Raw genomic sequence first — 22,003 nt, forward strand, 5'->3', positions numbered from 1 at the left:
TTTCGAAAATATTTATTCGTAACAAATAAGATATTGTCATATATTAGTTGACACTTAAAAGTTGGTGTGTATCTCTAGTACTACTGTGGAAAACAACACACAAAATAAGAGTAAGACAAAAGAAAACTAATATTACACAAAATGGGTCATGTAATTTTAATATAAAATTGCTACAAACTCTTGTCAACCCTGGAAAGTTGGACGAGACATGCTCTCTCTTATTAAAAATGCTATACATGTACACCATACTTTTGTCCTCAAATATTTTTCTATTGTTTATCTTTCAATGCATAAAATTATATTTTGCTTTTTATTGGGTAATTCAAAACTTGGAAACTCCTTCGACGACTTTAAAAAAAGGATTTAGGTTTTTTTTGTTAAAAAGTCAGTATAGTATGAATACCTATTTGATACGATATAGGTTTTTTTTTTAAAATTTAAAAATTTATTGAAAGGGTTTTAATTATTTGTATTGGCCTATTTTTTAGGAATAATAAGATTTGATTCTTCTCCTTTTAATTTCTATTTTAGAAGAGATGTCAAAATATCGAGACATTATCATCCCAAATATATATATCAAGACATTTCTATCCCGTTTTGTTGTTTGTTTGGTTCAAAATATCGAGACATTACCATTCGAAATATAGTAAGTGTCCATTCTTAACGGTAAAAGATAACAAGATTAAGTCTTTACCCTCAAATTACAATAACTATTGAATTACAAAACGTAAATGGCAAGAATTGTATGGACTAAATGTGAAACTCTGAATTTTGTAGCCAAGGTCTTGGATTTAATTCCCACCTTTTCCAATATTGCTTGTGTAAAAAAAAAAAATTATTTATTTAAATGACTTATCATGTAACAAAAGAGATAAAGTTAGAGAAAACAAAATCGAAAAAGTTCTAAGAGCCCCAATCTTTTTTCGAGTGTGTGATACTTTTCCATATATATTTATTGATGTACCTTGACGGTGCGTTTGGATGAGGAAAATAAACTTGGGATTTTGACAAAAGTCAGAATTTCTAAATTGACATGAACCAATTCCCGTGTTTGGATAAAAAAACCATAGAAATTTAGAAATTCCGCGTGGGAAAAAACATGTAATTTGGAGATCATAAATCCCAACTTTAAATTCTATCTAAAAGTCGTCATTTCTAAAAGAAGATAACTTTACAAATAAAGGTTAAATTCGGTGTTTTAAACCCGTCACCCAAACAAGAAACTTTACAAATTCTAGAACATTAATTTCCGTCATTTATGAAATCCTTTGTACGTTTAAATTTCCTCATCCAAACGTAGTGTGAGTGTTTTTCATTTGATTGCGTCTCATGTTCCTTATATTACTGGAAATACAACAAGCTAACACAAAATGTTAAAAATGAGAAAGGCCAGTCCCATTGAGAAACAACAAAACGAAAAAAAAAGCAACTTAATTAAGCATGCATTATGCGTGGGGATGTTTTATCCATGCTTTTGTTAGTGGCAAATGATCTTGGATCTTCCCATTCATACTTTTTATCCGTACTTTTATTAAAAAGAATAAGAAAAGTAGGAGAGATGAAAATGAAGAAAGCCACACATAAGCCAAAAACTTACTTTTTGATGCTAAAGTTTGTATAAAATTATTTATATTTTTCATTTTATGAACTGCACGGCCTACATTATCTCTCTTTAGGGGTGGGCACAATTTTGGGTCAACTCGACCGAATCATTCAATTTGATCATAAATGTGTGGGTCTTGAGTTTTAAAAATCATAAATTTGTACAAATTGGGTTATAGGTTGGAACTAAAACTTAAAAATTGGCACTATTAATTTTGTCACAGAATTCTCAGAGGTTTAATAATTTGCTTTTACAAATATCATGATCTTTTTGGGAAATCTCTCTTTCTGGAGACAGATTCCAGAGCTGTTTAAGGGAAATTCGTAGTCAAGCTACCGATGTTCATGATAAGGAAAAGGGAATCAAGATTACTAAGAAGGATTGGGAAAAGTTGAATGTACAATTGCTTCATACAACAATTTTCCTACTGCTGCTGGATTGGCTTCCTCAGCAGCTGGTTTTGCTTGTCTTGGTAACGGATAATACCCTATTTTACATCATATTATTGTTAATTTGTTATATGATTAGTGCCTTAACTTCCTGATGATAAGAAGGCCGTACACATGTTATTGAATACTAATCCAGAAGAGGTCTTTCTACTCAAATATCTTCCTGATGATGAGAAGACAGAGTGGATAATACTGCTTATTAGTCAATCATGAATCAAACTTTCTTGATAAATATACTGAGCGAATTATTTCTCAAGGGTTTAAACTTTTGAATAGAGAGTCACTTATCAGCATTTACTCTCTCTCTCTCTCTCTCTCACACTCTCACTCATTGATTCAATATTAGGAGTGATCTTGCTTCTTATTCTTTTCATATACAACATTATTTATTTTCTTTTTTGTCCTTTTATACACACTGAGCTTCTTGACTTGTTATGGGCTTCTAATCATGCTTCAAAGACATACCTTAAATCCATTTATATTTCTTTATTTATTTATTTCTCTTGTTTGACAGTGCTGTAGATAAAATTTATAGCATCAAATAATTCATTGCATTCAAAAGCAATCCATATATCTAACATTCTTCCAACAAATTCAGAAGATGTCTCAAAAACAAAATGCTAGATATTTAAGTTCAACCTAAATGTCAATTGATTCCCAAAAACAAATAACATAAGATTCATCACTAGTAGATTGTCTTCGGTCCTCATATACTAGAAATTTATCCATCAGATTTGCATCAAACAAAGAATAATTATTTACAAAAAGATACTTTCAAATGAAAAACAAGATTTTTAGATTACCAACAAAGAAAACAAAAAAATGATGGAAAAAACAAAACAGCAAAAAGAAAGACAAACTAAGAATAATGGATCATCATCTTAACAAATAGAAAGACAAACTAAACATGGTTTTAGGAGCCATAAGGTATGCTAATAGTATCAAGATGAAGTAAACAGAAGCATATATGGTCGACATTAGAAGCTTCCTTTCTCAAAGTGCATCACCTTAATGTGTGTGGTGGAACAAAAAAGAAAAGTGCAAGACTTATCCCACCACCAGAATATTCTGTAGCTATAAAAGCATCAGCATCTAGTTTGACTCCACCAATCCCTGCATTGTTCACCTGTGCAGAACCCAACTGTATCACTATATGTTTTATTTAGAAAAAGTAAATAAATCTAGAAAATATAAAGAAAAAAGAAATTTGAAAGATATGAAGTTCTTTCTTCTTATAACTAACCTGAAAGTCCAAGGCCTTCAAATAGCCTTGCTTTGGAGGCCAATTGCTTGACAGTTTCTAATCCAATCCCTTTGTTTGTACCTGTAACAACTGCAAATCTGAAAGAGCAAAAAAAGAAAGCAACAAAAAATTCAGGAAAGAAAGTGAAACAAAAAAGAGAAATTGTCATATTTGGCAAAAAAAGCATAAACAAGTGACATACCTCTTTGTTGCTTCTGCCATTGATGATTTGATGTAGGACCAAGTCAAATTATCACTTCATCTGTTCAAATGGGAAGAGAGAGAGAGAGAGAGAAAGAGCTAATAGGGCCTTTGGGTGGGTGCTAGAGAGCTCATCATAATTAATCATACCTTAAAATTTTTAGTGCCATCCACATATGAGATGTTTATTAGATATTCAAGACCCATCAGCAATGCGGCTATATTCTGTTGTGTGGTTTCGAGCACACGAATGTGACTGCAAAAAGAAAAGGAGACAATTAATAACATCCTTATTGAAGGCTTGAAGATTAATCATAATCCCAAACTCTTTTATGGATGAGTAAACAATAATTATAGACAACACAATCGATCAAGCTTAAAGATCCTCTGTTTATTTATCTTACTCTTAGTCTTAGACTTCCAAGTTATCAGTAACTCAGAAAATTGAATAAGAAGATGCAATTTTACAGAAAGGGAGATTTCAAAAAGCATCTTGTAATGGACTTAACTAATAATGCTATAAGGAATAAGATTTAGACTGAGAACAGAGCCAAAGGAGAGGATGGTAAACAAATAAGCATCGAATCATATTAAAAGGTAAAATAAAGGCTTGCTAAGTGTAGCAGAAGTTTAACTCTATACTCTATTTTCACTCCAGTATGTTTCATCATAACCACGAAACATAAAAAATGGAGACTTTGTGAACCTAAAAGAAACTAGATAAACTAGACAAAATGTAGACTCTGTACTCTATTTTGTATCCTTTAAATAGAATACTTGTTGGTTTGGGGGTCTTCCCGCTATTTCATCAAAACTAGCTGAGAATTTCCATTGCAGTTATAAGGTTTTTTTTTGGTAACATAGGGGGCACAGCCTAAACCAAAAAGACTAGTAGCAGTTATAAGTTTTCAAATCTACATACTCTGTACACGGACTATGCTCTGAAAGAAAACATGAATAGTGCAATAATATTTTCCTCAAGTAAACCGAAGCCTCTGCAAGCTTGAAGCCTTAATTTATCAAATCAAAGCCTCCATGAACTAAATTGAAGACTCCAAGATAAATAAACACAAAATATACCCAAAACAAAATCATAGTTAGGAAAATTAATATCACAGTGGAATTCAAAATCACAGTGAATAGAGAATTGGGGAATTAGAGAATAGAGAATCACAATCACAATCACAATCTCACTCAAATCAAACTCAAATGAAATCAAAACTGACATTGAAACCACAGAGAAATAGAAAGCTCACATATATTGGGAGAAAACCTAGAAATTGAAACCACAGAGACGAAGAAGACGACGAAGAGGACGCTCGCTCGACGAAGAAGACGGTCGCTCAGCTTGAGCTCGCTAGCAAGCTCAGTTTGCTCGCTCGCTCCGTTCCTTCAATTTGCTCGCTTCGTTCCTTCTTTTGAGTAAATAGTCATTTGAACGAATAATAAATTTAAACAAAAGTTAATTGGTCACTATGTGTAATTTAATTAAATAGTTGCCCACGTGGCAATATATGTTGGTCACTAATTATGTAATTTAAGTTGTTTTCAGTGACTAAATTTAAATTATTCTCTATTTATCACCAAATCTGGTCATTAAAAATTAAAAATTATACCCCAATCACTTTAGAGACCATATAACATTCTCAGTTCAGTCACTGAGAAATTGGTCACTACTGACCTTTTTTCTTGTAGTGGCACAAGTGTGTGTGCTCCATGGAGAGCTTGATGGGTTGATGAAAGGAAGAAACCACAAGAGCAATGAAGGCACCAACAGATGCACCAACAGAGTGCCTGTTGCTCTCCAAAAAGATCACCCTTCCGCCAGTGAGGCAGCACAGCAAAGCAAGTTTCCTTGTGCATTTCCCTCCACTCTTGCTACAATTCATGCTTATAACACCATGTAAGGTGTTACCGACACACCAATTATCTCAAAAAACCAAAAAGAGAATTGGCATAGCTTGGAAGTATTAAACACTTTGGGATGGGCATCACGATCATTTTTGTTGATATTATGACATAATTTGGTATGCTAAAAATCAAACACTAGTGGGTCGGGACCTTTGCCTTTAAATATATATATATATATATATATATATATATATATAGCGTTGAAAAGGAAGAGCATACAAATGAATTAAAGTTCCTTTTCTTCTTTTCCAAGCTAAGGATGGATATGCATTTCTCTTGCTTACCCCATCCTCATCAGTCACAGTTTGAACAATGCAAATAATTGTCATATAGGCTTGCTTTAAGGGACCATCAGTGAACTGAAAAAAGTAGCATTGTGCCAAAAGTTGGAGTCGTATCTCTTTAAGTCCCAAGTGCTCCAAGAAATAAACGACATCTTAGATGACATTTGGTATGTTTTAACGACCCATCTTTTCTTCATGGGCACATATGTATATGTGCTTGAATGGATGTAGTCGATCATTCATGCCCACTTTTTTGTTTGCTTTTTTTTATTTTCTGATAACTTTGCATGTGAATTATATTTATAATGCATGTTATTACTTTGAATGATTCTGAAATTGAAGTTGACATATGTACATATGTGTACAAAGAGACACATCATGAACAGTCTAAATGATAATATGTGGTTGGTGGCCGAATTATACTTTTATGTATGGTATTACTATTAATAAATAGGGATATTTGCAGAAATGTCACCTGAACTTATACCTTAGTTTCAATTTGTCACCTGTAAAAAAAATTTAAGAGAAATGTCACCTTAACTTTTCAAAATCCATGATTTGTCATCTAATTTTGACACCATCCAATTTTCCATCTATTTTCAAGGGTAATTTAGTCTTTTCATTTTCAATGATATTTTAAAAATGAAAAATTCATTAATATATATATATTTAAAAAAAAAAAATGAAAAGAGAAATTAGGAAGAAAAAAAAACTTCTCTCTTCCTCCTCTTTATCTTCGACACCCACCATCACCGCTCTATCCTCCACCCAACCAACTACCCGCCCCCCCCCCCCCCCCCCCCCCCCTTCTCTCGTTCCTCCTCTCTTTCTTCTACAACCATGGTGTTCTTTTACAAATCAACAACCCAAATTTCCAAATTTTCAAAACGCACCCACTTTGACTGGGGATGTCGAGGTGGGGGTTTGGTGCAGCTTGAGATATTTGGCAGTAAGGTGTTGTTGGGGAAGAGAGATTGTGTGGGGTAGAGAGAGATGGGGACGTGCATAGCATGAATCAAGAGAAATGGAAGAGGAGAGAGGAAGAGAGAGCAGGACGAGGTGTGGTGTGGGAGTGTATGAAGGAGAGAGAAACTTTAATGTTTTAATTAATTAATTATTATTATTTTCCTTTAAAATAAGAGGAGGAAGAGAGAAGTTTTTTTTCCTAATTTTTATTTTTATTTTTAATTATTTAAAAGATATACAATTTTTTTTATAATGAATTTTTTATTTTCAAAATATCATTGAAAATAAAAAGACTAAATTACCCTTGAAAATAGATGGAAAATTAGATGGTGTTAAAATTAGATGACAAATCATGGATTTTGAAAAGTTAAGGTGACATTTCTCTTAAATTTTTTTTTGAGGTGACAAATTGAAACTAAGGTATAAATTCAGGTGACATTTCTACAAATATCCCTAATAAATAATAGGGTTAATTACAATTTAGTACCCTGTACTTACACCCTTAAGACATGTTAGTCCCCGTATTTTCAATTTTAACAATCGCATACCCCGAGCTTGTAAATTTTTTACAATCCAATTCCACCGTTAGGATTTCTGTCAGATCTTTCTGTTAGTTGTCTACATGGCACTATGGGTCCCACATTTTCCAAAATTCTTAATTTTTAATTGATTAAAATATTAATAAAATATTAAAAACCAAAAAAAAAAAAATCTCAAAAAAATTTCAAAAAATCTCTCTCTCTACACAAACCCATGACCACCACGAACCCAGAACCCATCCATCCTTGCAATTTTCCAGAACCCTAGCCATCCCTGCAATTTTCTTCTCCCTCCACCCCCTGCGATTCCCCATGACCACCACGAACCCACAACCAGAGAATCACAACCTAGAACCCCAGCCCCCATGAACCCAGAACCCATTCATCCCTGCGATTTTCTTCTCCCTCCACCCCCTGCGATTTCCCCGTGACCACCACGAAGCCACAACCCAAGAATCCACAACCCACAACCCTATCCCCCATGAACCCAGAACCCATCCACCCCTGCGATTTTCTTCTCCCTCCACCCCCTGCGATTCTCTCTCTCTCTCTCTCTCTCTCTCTCTCTCACAAATGGACAAAGAAGACCAGCAAAAAGTCGCAGATCTGATCAAAGAGCTCGTCATTCGCTTGCTCTCACACGAGTCAAGGGTTTTCTTGGGTAAGGGAAATAAGGAAAAGGGTTGTAACAATGGTGTTTTGTTAGTTTCGAAAGACCCAGAAAAGCTTCGGGAAATTGCATTTAGGGAGTTTGTGAACTTGATTAAGGAAGAAAATGAAGTTTCTTAAGAGCTTTTGGTGAGGGGGGTAGGGGGGGGGGGGGGGGAAGAGAGTCTGGGTTTTCTGGGTTCGTGGGATATGGTTGCAGGTTGGGCTATTGGAGCTTGATCAGAGAGAGAGAGAGAGAGATATTTTGTTTTAATTTTTTTTGGTTTTATGGTTTTTAATATTTTAATCAATTTAAAATTTAAATTTAAAAAAAAAGTGGGACCATAGTGCCACGTAGGCAACTAACGGTGGAATCTGACGGAAACCTAACGGTGGAATCAGATTGTAAAAAATTTACAAGCTCGGGATATGCGATTGTTAAAATTGAAAATACGGGGACTAACATGTCTTAAGGGTGTAAGTACAGGGTACTAAATTGTAATTAACCCTAAATAATATGTGCAATATTTTCAGTTTTTTTTGTTTTAGTACAAGTGATAGTCAGAACTAAATGAGAGTGTGGTTTCTCACATACACTACCAAGGTGCCATGAAGATTCGAACATGATACCATTAGTTTAGAAATCAATTTTTTTTTTTATGAACATATTTTTTTTTTCTCCTTTAATTGTGTTTTTTTCCCACATACTATGGTATTGACTGAGAAAGAGTACGTTCTATAACTTTTTTTTTCCTTTTTAAATTAAACTGAATGTTACAGCACACAAACCCACACCCTTCATACTGAAGGTGAAAGATCAAAACTTTGGAAGGCCCCCTCCCCCTCCCCTACATTATTTAGAGAAAAAAAAAAAGGAATAAGTATAGAATGAGGGGAACAAGAACCAAAAAAAACTTTTGGTTTGTAGTTTGTTTGTTTTGGGCTTTTAGCCCCCCTTTTACCCAAAAAAAAAAGCTATTATTTCTTTCTTGGGTACACAAGCGATAGTCTCTGAACTAATTTAAACTAATGTAATCTACACGGAAAGGGATTTGAATTTGGGTGGAAGGGGTAAGCTCGCCGTCCTAACCAATTAGCCTAACCCACATTTGCAGATGTATACAAATACAATGATATAGTCCAAACTACTCTAAATCTAAACTACTATATTACCTTCCTTTCATAGCCAATATGACTTTTTCCCTTGAAACTAATTATGTCTTACCTACAATCCATCATTTTATTTTTCTATAAATAAAACTCAATTTTTATAATTAAAACCTGATGGTTGGATTCGACTCATCAATTTACCTAATTAAACTTAAAATCTAATTTATTGTAATTTTTTTAGATCCCAAAAATACCCCTAATTTGTGTTATCAGTATGCACATAACACATTAATGATGTTTCAATTTTGCATAGATTTAGGAAATTTTAAGTAACTTTTTCCTCTCTTTTTCAAATCAAATACTCTTTGTTTTAGGTTCCCGCAATTACCTACATTTTCTTAGGTACATTAAAACAAACTAAGGTAATTAATTCTTGGTTTAAAAAAAAAAACTATGAATAATTAATTCACCTATACAATCTCGGTAAATTCTTATACCTACAAAATATAGGTAAAATTGGTACCCATTTTTATTGTTATAAATAACGTGCCTATTTTTTCATAAATAATGTACCTATTTATTTTATAGAACTAATTTCAATAGTAACGTTTCTATTTTTTTTTATATAGAAACAATGTACCTATTCTCTCATAATTAATGTAACCTGTTTCTTTATAAATATTTGCGTATTTTTAATATAGATAATTTACCTTGTATTAGATATGTAGAATATAGGTAAATTATTTTTTAGTAGACATGGTCACAATAATTTTTAGGTTAATAAAAATAGCGTACCTAGTCTAGAGTTTTGGAATTGGAAGGCCTACATTTTATAACAAATATGTCGATGTAGCATACAAATACAACGGCTACCAAAATCACGAGAATAATCATGAGCACCATCTATAACCACGAGCAGCACCATCTAAGTTAATTTTAAAGTTAAAATCCTTGAAATCTTATACTTTATAATAAAATATTTAACGGGGCAATGATGGAATTGGAAAGAGGGTGAGGCAAGGATACCAATCCCATCCACATTTCCAAGAGTGGATGACCACAATTTCCTCGGACCACAGGAGTTTTGAAGAACAGGACTGAGTAATTCATATACTAATCATTTAATGAGCAACAAAACAAATCAAATCAAAGAACCCAAATGCAAAATGGAGGAAGCTGCTCCGAAACTCTATGATCAGATATTCAACACTAAATATACCTAAGTGTTTCGTGATCATCACTATAATACGAGAAACTTTCAAGTGTAATCGTAAGACCCCATGTAATATTAACCTAAATTATAGGGGCATTTCAAAATAGACTTGGTCAATAACCAAAGTGTTTTGAAAAATTCTCATATTATAGTTGTTGAATAAAAACTCAATTTTCATTTATTAGTATCAATAAATATATAGGTATTATATTAATATTGGGTGGGGTAGAGATATTTCCATATGTTTCACTTAAGTCAAGTCCACATTTGCAAGAAGATATTTGTAGCTTGTGCCTAGGAGGATGGGATGCAAAGCCAATGGTTGATTGGACACGGGAAGGCACCTTACCAAGTCAAGCCTCTGCAAGTCAATTGGGGCACGCGTTGGAAGACAAATCACCATACCAATTCTAAGTCAATAGTTGCATTGACGGGCAAATCACCATATGGTCCATACCAAGTCTAAATCACAAGTCTTCGATCTCATCCATTAATTTCCCCAATATTCATTGATTTATCACTTGTTTACTTGGACCACTAAAAATTTATGAATAAGAGTCGATTGTACATTGTATAGTTTTTTTTTCTTCTTCTTGTTAGAAAATTTGGTATAATCCACTTTTGTGTGTAATTGTATGACCCCATGTAATATTAACCTACATTATAGAGGCATTTCAAAATATACTTGGTCAATAACCAAAGTGTTTTGAAGAGCTCTCCTATTATAGTTGTTGAATAAAAACTCAATTTTCATTTATTAGTATCAATAAATATACAGGTATTATATTAATATTGGGTTGGGTAGAGATATTTCCATATGTTTCACTTAAGTCAAGTCCACATTTGCAAGAAGATATTTGTAGCTTGTGCCTAGGAGGATGGGATGCAAAAGCCAAAGGTTGATTGGACACGGGAAGGCACCATACCAAGTCAAGCATATGCAAGTCAATTGGGGCACGCGTTGGAAGACAAATCACCATATCAATTCTAAGTCAATCGTTGCATTGATGGGCAAATCACCATATGGTCCATACCAAGTCTAAGTCACAAGTCTTCGATCTCATCCATTAATTTCCCCAATATTCATTGATTTATCACTTGTTTACTTGGACCACTAAAAATTTATGAATAAGAGTCGATTGTACGTTGTATTTTTTTTTCTTCTTCTTGTTAGAAAATTTGGTATAATCCACTTTTGTGTGTAATCGTATGACCCCATGTAATATTAACCTAAATTATAGGGGCATTTCGAAATATACTTGGTCAATAACCAAAGTGTTTTGAAGAGCTCTCCTATTATAGTTGTTAAATAAAAACTCAATTTTCATTTATTAGTATCAATAAATATACAGGTATTATATTAATATTGGGTTGGGTAGAGATATTTCCATATGTTTCACTTAAGTCAAGTCCACATTTGCAAGAAGATATTTGTAGCTTGTGCCTAGGAGGATGGGATGCAAAGCCAACGTTTGATTGGACACGGGAAGGCACCTTAACAAGTCAAGCTTCTGCATCTTTCCAATGATATAGGGCTCATCATTTGGTTCATCTTGAGCAAGTACAGTCCAATCCGTGAAGTTGACAGATTTGCAGACACAAATGAGCTAACTTGTCTCCAAAATGCATTTAATGAGTCTCAAAGCTTATTACACTGAAACAAACACAAAATTTATTAAAAGCACAAGTTTAACTCAAAAACATAATCAAATCATAAGTTAGAAGGGTACAAAATGATATATAAATATGCACCGATCAAAGTCTAAGTCACAAGTCTTCGATCTCATCCATTAATTTCCCCAATATTCATTGATTTATCACTTGTTTACTTGGACCACTGAAATTTTTCTTCAATTATCTTTTTCCACATAGTGATATCAATAAGAGTCAGTTGTACGTTGTATTGTTTTTTTTTTCCCTTCTTTTTAGAAAATTTGGTGTAATCCACTTTTGTGTGTGTAATCATAAGACCCCATGTAATATTAACCTAAATTATAAGGGCATTTCAAAATAGACTTGGTCAATAACCAAAGTGTTTTGAAAAGCTCTCTTATTATAGTTGTTGAATAAAAACCCAATTTTCATTTATTAGTATCAATAAATATATAGGCATTATATTAATATTGGGTTGGGTAGAGATATTTCCACATGTTTCACTTAAGTCAAATCCACATTTGCAAGAAGATGTTTGTAACTTGCGCCCAAGGGGATGGGATGCAAAGTCAATGGTTGAGTGGACACGAGAAGGCACCTTACCAAGTCAAGTTAAATCAATACCTGTCAGTTGGAGCACACGTTGGAAGGCAAGTCAACATATCAAGTCTAAATCACAAGTCTTTGATCTCATCCATTAATTTCCCCAATGTTCATTGATTTATTAATTACTTGTTTACTTGGACCACTGACAAATTTTTCTTCAATTATCTTTTTCCACACAGTTACATGAATAAGAGTCAGTTGTACGTTGTATAGTTTTTTTCTTCTTCTTTTTAGAAAATTTGGTATAGTCCACTTCTGATGACATAAGTGAAATTGGACCTATATCTAAGAGCTCCTTTTTCCTTTTTGTAAATTATAACTAGAGAGTTCTCCTCATTATAGGTTACAAGACGCCACCCTGGATTCCTATTTTTTGTTGGACCCACCCTCAGCTCTTAAGGAAAAAAAAAACCTAAACTTAGTATAACATTAAGAAACAAAAAATTAAAATTAAAATAACAAGGTGATAAGAAGCAAAACCCTTCAAAGAATGAACAATGGGAAAACAAAACAAAAAACATGCATACAATTGACAAAAATCAATTTGGTTGCTGTTGAGAATTAAAGTAGTGGAATATTAATTTAAGTGTTGTGATCATCATTCATTTCATCCATGCCATCCTAATTAATTTGGTTTGGGTAATTGTTATTCTTGCATCTTACTTTTTAGCTCGTGCATCATAATTAATTTGGTTTCTGTAAGTTATGATTACCTCCATAATAAAGAGATTTGAATCCAAAGTATTAGGAATTTTCTTTAGCATGTAATTTTTATTCTTTGGTTTGAAAATCGAGGGGTTTTTCTGTCTTTTCTGGAAAAGTTTTGGCTTTTCCAAAAGTGAAAGTTTTTTGGTGGCTAGAACCTAAATTTACTTATTAATATTGGGTTGGGTAGAGATATTTCCATATGTTTCACTTAAGTCAAGTCCACATTTGCAAGAAGATATTTGTAGCTTGTGCCCAGGGGGATGGGATGCAAAGCCAATGGTTGATTGGACACGGGAAGGCACCTTACCAAGTCAAGCCGAGTCAATACCTACAAGTCAGTTGGGGCACGCGTTGGAAGACAAATCACCATATCAAGTCTAAGTCAATAGTAGCATTGAAGGGCAAATCACCATACGGTCCATATCAAGTCTAAGTCACAAGTCTTCGATCTCATCCATTAATTTCCCAATATTCATTGATTTATCACTTGTTTACTTGGACCACTGAATTTTTTCTTCAATTATCTTTTTCCACATAGTGATGAATAAGAGTCAGTTGTACGTTGTATAGTTTTTTTCTTCTTCTTTTTAGAAAATTTGGTATAATCCACTTTCGTGCGGAATCGTATGACCCCATGTAATATTAACCTAAATTATAAGGGCATTTCAAAATATACTTGGTCAATAACCAAAATGTTTTGAAAAGCTCTCCTATTATAGTTGTTGAATAAAAACCCAATTTTCATTTATTAGTATCAATAAATATATAGGTATTATATTATTATTATTGGAGCACGTGTTTGAAGGCAAATCACCATATCAAGTCTAAGTCACAGGTCTTCGATCTCATCCATTAATTTCCCTAATATTCATTGATTTATTACTTGTTTACTTGGACCACTGACAAATTTTTCTTCAATTATCTTTTTCTACATAGTGATATGAATAAGAGTCAATTGTACGTTGTATAGTTTTTTTCTTCTTCTTTTTAGAAAATTTGGTATAGTCCACTTTTGATGACATAAGTGAAATTGGACCTAAGAGCTCCTTTTTCCTTTTTGTAAAGGCTTATTATCACAAAAGGTCCCTAAGGTTTAGGAAACTATCAGATTGCATCCTTAATGTTTTTTTTGTGTCATTGGTGGTCCTCAAGGTTAGTATGTGTAATCACAAATGGTCCCTGCCGTTAGGTTCCGTCAAAAACTCCGTTAGTTTGCTGATGTGGCATATATATATATATCACAAAACATCCCTGAGGTTTACACATCTATCACAAATGGTCTTTGCAAATTTTTAAAATTTTTTTCATTTAAAATTTTGGTTTTCTTTTTTAAATCTTATGAATTTTAAATTATTTTAAAATATACATTGTATTTTAAATACACATGACACTATATTATTTTAGATGTGGGCTCCACATATATGTCACATCAACAAACTAATGGAGTTTTTAAAAATTAATTTAAAATTCATAAAATTTAAAAATGAAAAAAATCAAGGGTTTAGGGTTTATAAATGGTCCTCAAGGTTAAAATCCTTATATAAATGGTTTTTTCATTTTTAAATTTTTTGAATTTTAGATTATTTTTTTAAAAAAACTTCATTAGTTTGTTGGTGTGGCATATATGTGGAGCCCTCATCTTCAAAAATATAGTATCATATGTATTTAAAATACAATATATATTTTTAAATATTATAAAAAACAAAAACAAAATTTTATGAATTTTAAATTAAAAAATTAAAAAAATTTGCAGGGACCATTTGTGATAGATGTGTTAACCTCAGGGATGTTTTGTGATATGTATATATGCCACGTCAGCAAACTAATGGAGTTTTTGACGGAACCTAACGGCAAGGACCATTTGTGATCACACATACTAACCTTGAGGACCATAAGTGACACAAAAAAACATTAAGGATGCAATCTGATAGTTTCGTAAACCTTAGGGACCTTTTGTGATAATAAGCCTTTTGTAAATTATAACTAGAGAGTTCTCCTCATTACAGGTTACAAGATGCCACCTTGGATTCTTATTTTTTGTTGGACCCACCCTCAACTCTTAAGTAAAAAAAACCTAAACTTAGTATAACATTAAGAAACAAAAAATTAAAATTAAAATAACGAGGTGATAAGAAGCAAAACCCTTCAAAGAACGAACAATGGGGAAACAAAAAAAAATGCATACAATTGACAAAAACCAATTTGGTTGCTGTTGAGAATTAAAGTAGTGGAATATTAATTTAAGTATTGTGATCATCATTCATTTCGTCCATGCCATCATAATTAATTTGGTTTCGGTAATTGTTATTCCTGCATCTTACTTGTTAGCTCATGCATCATAATTAATTTGGTTTCTGTAAGTTATGACGGAACAATTAGAGTGTACTTAATTTAATTACCTCCATAATAAAGAGTTTCGAATCCAAAGTATTAGGAATTTTCTTTAGCAAGTGATTTGTATTCTTATTTGTAAGAACTTTTGAAAATCTAAACATAATCTTTTAAAAAAATCTCTGCAAAAAAATTTAAAATAAAATACCCAGCCCACCCCCAATCCGCCCTATCCCATGTTTCTGACACACGCGTTGGAAGACAAATCACCATATTAAGTCTAAGACAATAGTTGCGTTGAAAGGCAAATCACCATATCGAGTCTAAGTCACAAGTCTTCGCGATCTCATCCATTAATTTCCCCAATATTCATTGATTTATTACTTGTTTACTTGGACCATTGACAAATTTTTCTTCAATCATCTTTTTCCACGTAGTGACATGAATAAGAGTCAGTTGTACGTTGTACAATTTTTTTCTTCTTCTTTTTAGAAAATTTGGAATAGTCCAATTCTGATGACATAAGTGAAATTGAACCTATATCTAAGAGCTCCTTTCAAAGAAAAAAACATAAAAATGGTAAAATAAAGTAATTGAGCAATTAATAAAGCAAAAGGAAAAAAAAAAAAAAAAGGAAATTACCGTTTGTAGACTTAACAGTCTTTTTGTGGAACCAAAAAATTGAAAAGACTTAACAGTCTTTTTGTGTGAGTCAGTCATCATGAGTTTCCATACGAAGACTTCAAAGTCTACTTGAAGATAGCTGTCCACACCAAGCTCCCAGCCCAACATTACAAATTACTAAGATGGATCAATGCTCAATAGGATTTAATTATGATAATTAGTTTATTTAAGGAATATCTCTTTTTCACATGTCATTTTTTTTATTACACCATCTTCAAACGTTTCCCTTAAACTTGTTTGCCACACTAATCACAAGGTATACTAATAAATGTTTCAAACCACCTAGGATAATTTTATTCAAGTATTATTGCGGAGATAGCAAAATAGTGCTATTCCCGTTACAAGAAATGTTTTTCCTTCCTGAAAGATACATTCATATGTATTTGAAATTGAATTTACATATACGGGGTGGTTGTCCACATGGCATGGTATGAGCATCATTGAGCTATGTCACTATTCAGCAAGAGGAATGCTATTCACAATCGCTCAAAAGCGATTCTCACAGCACTTGCTAGACACGTGTACCCGTTCCCATCCTTTCTTTTTTTTAATTGTTTTTTCTCTTTCTTCTCTCGGTTGCCTCCCTCTCTCTCTTATTCTATTATTTTTTTCTCTTCCTTCTCTCCATTTCCTCTTCCCTTCCGTGCTCTCTGGCCTGCACAGCCCTTTTGTTTCTATTTTTCTGGTCTGAAACCTCAGCACTCCCCTCCATTTTTAATCTCAAGTCTTAAGTCTCTCTCTCAAAAGCTGAACTGCAGTTGCAGAATCCATCTCAACCACAAGGTTGGGGATGCCTTTTTCAGCTGCCAATTTGAGACCAAAGAACAGCCCCCATATCTCAGCCTCTAAGATTTGGCCTTTACCCAAATTAACTGTAAACCCTGTGACCCAGTCCCCTGTAGAGTCACGGATTACACCTCCAGCACCAATAGCTCCATTAGAATTTTTCCGAGACCCATCAAATGGGTTTCTTTCTCGGATACCAGATGAGAAGAAAAAGAAGAAATTAAAAAAGAGAGAGAAGAGAAACAGAGAGAAAAGAGAGAAGAAAGTTAAGAAATCTGAGGGAGAGAACTGTGATTTGGGGGAAGACATACACAGAGAAGAAGAAGTTTGGGTTTTTAAAGCTTGAGGTATTTGTTTTTGTGGTACAAAAGGTTTGGGTTTTTACAACCCATCGATGGAGACAGATACAGAGAAGAAGACGGAGACGGGGAAAAGAAAATAAGAAGGAGAAGAAGCAGGAGGAGGAGAGAATAGAGGGAGAGCAATGGAAAAAAAAATAGAAAAAAGAGAGAGACGAAGGCAACAGAGAGAAGAAAGAGAGAAAAGTAATAGAATAAGAGAGAGAGGGAGGCAACCGAGAGAAGAAAGAGAAAAAACAATTAAAAAAAAGAAAGGATGGGAACGGGTACACGTGTCTAGCAAGTGCTGTGAGAATCGCTTTTGAGCGATTGTTAATAGCATTCCTCATTCAGCAAAACAGTATGCTATGTCACCGAACGTACACAATTCTTTTTATATTAAAAAATTAACCAAAATTTTAAAAATAGTACTTTTATTTTATCGAAATTAAAAAATAGTACTTGTATTCCTGCATCTTACTTTTTAACTCATGCACCATAACTAATTTGGTTTCTATAAGTTATGATGAACAATTAGAGTGTACTTAATTTAATTACCTCCATAATAAAGAGATTCGAATCTAAAGTATTAGGAATTTTCTTTTGCAAATGATTTGTATTCTTATTTGTAACTACTTAGAATTGCACCTTGACATTCTAGTCTCATTATGATTGACGTGTGATTTCCATAACATTAATTATAGCAGATAATTTTCTCCTTTGTATGGTTTTGTCTTGTATGAATGTGTGGCACTGTTTTAGCTTTCTTCCTTATTTCCTATATATATCTGATGCAAGCTAGCATATATCAATATATACTTGCAGTGTTTTTGCATGTGCATGTGTTTTTGATCAATTAACATGAAGGGCGACGGAAGGTGCTTGAAACTCTTTCTTGCACTCTTGATCCTTTTCCTACAAAACGTAAAAGGAGGAGAAGTTGGCCACAGCCACAACCACAGCCACAGCCTCAGAGATGCTAAAGTGACAGTGAGGTGCATAGAGAGGGAAAGACAAGCACTACTTGCATTCAAACGTGGCCTGGTGGATGAGTTCAATCAACTCTCTTCTTGGGGTTCAGAATCCCAAAAACAAGATTGTTGCAGATGGGAAGGAGTTTATTGTAGCAACCAAACTGGCCATGTGATTCAACTTGATCTTGGATATTCTTTCCCTGGTAAGATGATTCAACCTGATATTCTTGAATATTCTTTCCAAGGTAAGATGATTAGTCCTAAACTGATTGAGTTGCAGCATTTACAATATTTGGACCTTACATTGATTGATTTCAATGGAATCCAAATTCCAGATTTCATTGGTTCTCTAACCAATCTAAGATACCTCAATCTCTATTACTGTAATTTGGTTGGTCAAATTCCAAGTTCGTTTGGAAACCTCACGCAATTGCAACATCTCAACCTCAGCTATAATCAGCTTCAAGCAGAAAATCTCAATTGGCTCCCTGCTCTTTCTTCTTTAACGTATTTGGACCTTGCATACATTGATTTCAATAGGAGCCAAATTCCAGATTTCATTGGTTCTCTAACCAATCTAAGAAACCTCAGTCTCCATTACTGTAATTTGGTTGGTCAAATTCCAAGTTCGTTTGGAAACCTCACGCAATTGCAACATCTCAACCTCGGCGCTAATCAGCTTCAACCAGAAAATCTCAATTGGCTCCCTACTCTTTCTTCTTTAACGTATTTGGACCTTGAATACATTGATTTCAATGGGAGCCAAATTCTAGATTTCATTGGTTCTCTAACCAATCTAAAATTCCTCAGTCTCTATTCATGTAATTTGGTTGGTCAAATTCCAAGTTCGTTTGGAAACCTCACGCAATTGCAAAATCTCGGCCTCAGCGGTAATCAGCTTCAAGCAGAAAATCTCAATTGGCTCCCTGCTCTTTCTTCTTTAACGTATTTGGACTTAAGCGGAGCCAATCTCAGTACTGTTTTCGATTGGCCAGAAGCAGTACTTAATAAGCTCCCTAAACTAGTATATTTGAGATTGGATGACTGTAGTCTCCCTCCTCCTCCTACTCCAATTCTTTCCACTACTCTTTACAAAACAAATTCTTCTACATCTCTTGAACATGTTTTTCTCTATGATAACCATCTCACTTCTTCAATATTTCTTTGGTTGTCCAAGTACAGTACAAGCCTTGTTTCTCTTTTCCTCTCCAACAATAATCTAGCTGGTTTCATTCCCGATTTCACTAGAAACATGAGCTCTCTTGCATATCTGGATCTCTCCGAAAATTATCTGACTGGTTTCAATCCTGATTTCCCTGGAAACATGAGCTCTCTTCGGGATCTGTCTCTCTCCAACAATAATCTAACTGGTTTCATTCCTGATTTCATTGGAAACATGAGCTCTCTTGTGCGTTTGGATTTCTCTGATAACCAGATTGGAGCGAATCCAAATTCGTTTGCAAGGCTGTGTAATTTGCGAAGATTGGTGCTTTATAGAAATCATCTGAGTGGACAATTATCAAAGTTTGTTCAACTATTGCCTAGATGTGCTCACAACTCATTAGAGGAATTGTACCTCTTTGATAATGTTCTTGCGGGGTCATTAAACAATCTCACAAGCTTCTCATCTTTGAAATACTTGTCTCTTAGCGCCAATCAATTAAGCGGAAAAATACCTGAAAGTATTGGGCAAATGTCGCAACTGGAGTCTATTGATTTCAGCAAAAACTCTTTGGAAGGGGTGGTTTCAGAAACTCATTTCTCAAAACTCTCCAAATTAGAATTTTTGGATTTATCCTCTAACTCACTGGTTTTAAACTTCCATTCTGATTGGGTTCCTCCCTTCCAGTTGGGTGACATAAATTTGGCGTCTTGCAAGGTCGGTCCTCTTTTCCCAAAATGGCTTCAAACTCAAAAACATACTTTCGAGCTTGATATTTTGAATGCTGGAATTTCTGATATCCTTCCAAGTTGGTTTTGGAGTAATTTTCGTAACGCGAGCGTTATTAATCTCTCACATAACCTAATCAGAGGAATATTTACAAATTTGGCAGTGGAGTTTCCATATAACCCAGAACTACATTTGAGTTCGAACCAAATAGAAGGTCCAATTCCCTCAACTCTATTACAAGCCTCCTATCTGGATCTTTCTAATAATAACATTTCAGGGTCGCTTTCTTTCCTATGCGCAAGTGCATATATGAGTTTAACATATCTTAATCTTTCAAGCAACAGTTTTGCTGGAGAACTTCCAGATTGTTGGAGCCATTTGGAGATTCTAGTCATGCTTGATTTGAGTAACAACGCTTTTTCTGGAAAAATTCCCATGACAATAGGCTCTTTATTTCAAATGCAAACTTTGAAATTAAGAAGAAACCAATTTGTTGAAGAATTGCCTTCATCGTTGAAGAACTGCGCAAGTTTAGAAGTTATTGATCTGGGAGATAATAAATTATCAGGACCAATACCTACATGGTTAGGTGTGAGCTTCAAGAATTTGGTTATCCTGATTCTTTCCACTAATCACTTCAATGGAAGCATGCCCTCGCAATTATGCCATCTAACACACATTAAAAATATGGATTTCTCTATGAACAACATCTCTGGAAGCATACCCAAATGCCTCAACAATTTGACTACTTTGGCTAAAAAAGGAAATCCAAGTCTATCCAGCACTCATTTTTATGGCGGAAGTATGGGTAATGAGTCAATTGCTCCTACTAATTATGACGATGATGCAAGCTTCATATGGAAAGGAAGAATGGAGACATACAAAAGCACTTTGGGCCTTGTGAAGAGAATTGATCTCTCAAGTAATAGATTAACAGGGGAGATTCCAAGTGAAATCACTCGTCTTGTTGGGTTGATTTCTTTAAACCTTTCGAGAAACCAGTTAACAGGTCAAATAACTCCGGAGATTGGAAACTTGGAGTCATTGGACTCGCTTGATTTATCAAGAAACCAGATAGATGGAAGAATTCCGACAAGCCTTGCTCGGATAGATCGTCTTAGTTTCTTGGACCTGTCATATAACAACTTGTCTGGCAAAATACCCACAGGCACTCAGCTCCAAAGCTTTGATCCCCTTGATTATGCTGAAAATCCTCTACTCTGTGGACCTCCCCTTAAAAAGATGTGTGCTGATCAAAATGAGTCAACTGACAGGAGCAATGAAGATGATAAGGATGAGTTTATAACACTGGGATTTTACATCAGTATGGGGATTGGGTTTGCTGCTGGATTTTGGGGAGTTTGCGGCACTTTGATATTCAAAAGGTCATGGAGATACGCATACTTCAAGTTCTTGAATGATTTAAATGATTGGCTTTATGTGAGGACAGCTTTGATCAAGCGGCAACTGAAGTTAGCATATGCTTAATAGATAAGCTCGTGACGGTACTCTTTCTCTCTCATCATTAATTTCGTTTTATAATTATTTTCTTATTGCATTTTTCTTTTCTCCAAACTGACGAGTATTAATTTGTTTACTTTGATATTTAGCTGCAGCATCTAAATTAGGAGAAAAGTAGTTGTAGCTGAATGCCTCCTTTCAGTTCAAGTGTTGAAGATTGCTAGTATGCGCATGCACAGGTATCTGGAGAAGAGTTTACGAGTTAATTTGGAGTGCTTAGTAGGAATAAATATGAGTTAAATAAGTGTTAATTACTTGTAAGAACAATTAATTCGGAGTTCTCCGATTAAAGTTTTTTTTGTTTTTGTTTGTTGAGAGAAATAAACAGATCCATTTTAATCCAA

At 34.0% G+C, this 22,003-nt stretch overlaps 1 protein-coding gene and 1 long non-coding RNA gene across 3 annotated transcripts; one reads left to right on the plus strand and one right to left on the minus strand.

The window, feature by feature from the left end:
* Nucleotides 1-2,763: 2,763 nt before the first annotated feature.
* Nucleotides 2,764-5,481, minus strand: LOC148296646 (uncharacterized). Its single transcript, XR_015833766.1, has 5 exons — nucleotides 5,178-5,481; nucleotides 4,753-4,911; nucleotides 3,498-3,752; nucleotides 3,296-3,393; nucleotides 2,764-3,178 (listed from the first exon to the last, which is right to left on the minus strand). It is a non-coding gene; the product is annotated as an uncharacterized LOC148296646 (long non-coding RNA).
* Nucleotides 5,482-16,619: 11,138 nt separating this feature from the next.
* LOC110773286 (receptor-like protein EIX2) lies at nucleotides 16,620-22,003 on the plus strand. 2 transcript variants are annotated; one of them, XM_021977789.2, is made up of 2 exons: nucleotides 16,620-21,643; nucleotides 21,749-22,003. In XM_021977789.2, the coding sequence occupies exon 1, from the start codon at nucleotides 18,135-18,137 to the stop codon at nucleotides 21,624-21,626; it is 3,492 nt and encodes a 1,163-aa protein (XP_021833481.1). In that variant the 5' UTR covers nucleotides 16,620-18,134; the 3' UTR covers nucleotides 21,627-21,643; nucleotides 21,749-22,003. The 2 variants fall into 2 exon arrangements, with proteins under 2 accessions (XP_021833481.1, XP_088104920.1); XM_088248794.1 differs by having other exon boundaries at nucleotides 21,755-22,003.

Source organism: Prunus avium, chromosome 2 (assembly GCF_965620075.1).
Source record: "Prunus avium chromosome 2, drPruAviu1.hap1.1, whole genome shotgun sequence".
Lineage (NCBI taxonomy): Eukaryota > Viridiplantae > Streptophyta > Magnoliopsida > Rosales > Rosaceae > Prunus > Prunus avium.

What these genes read in the sequence shown, in the direction of transcription:
- LOC110773286 (XM_021977789.2), top strand. Translation starts at nt 18,135, where the DNA reads ATGAAGGGCGACGGAAGGTGCTTGAAACTCTTTCTTGCACTCTTGATC.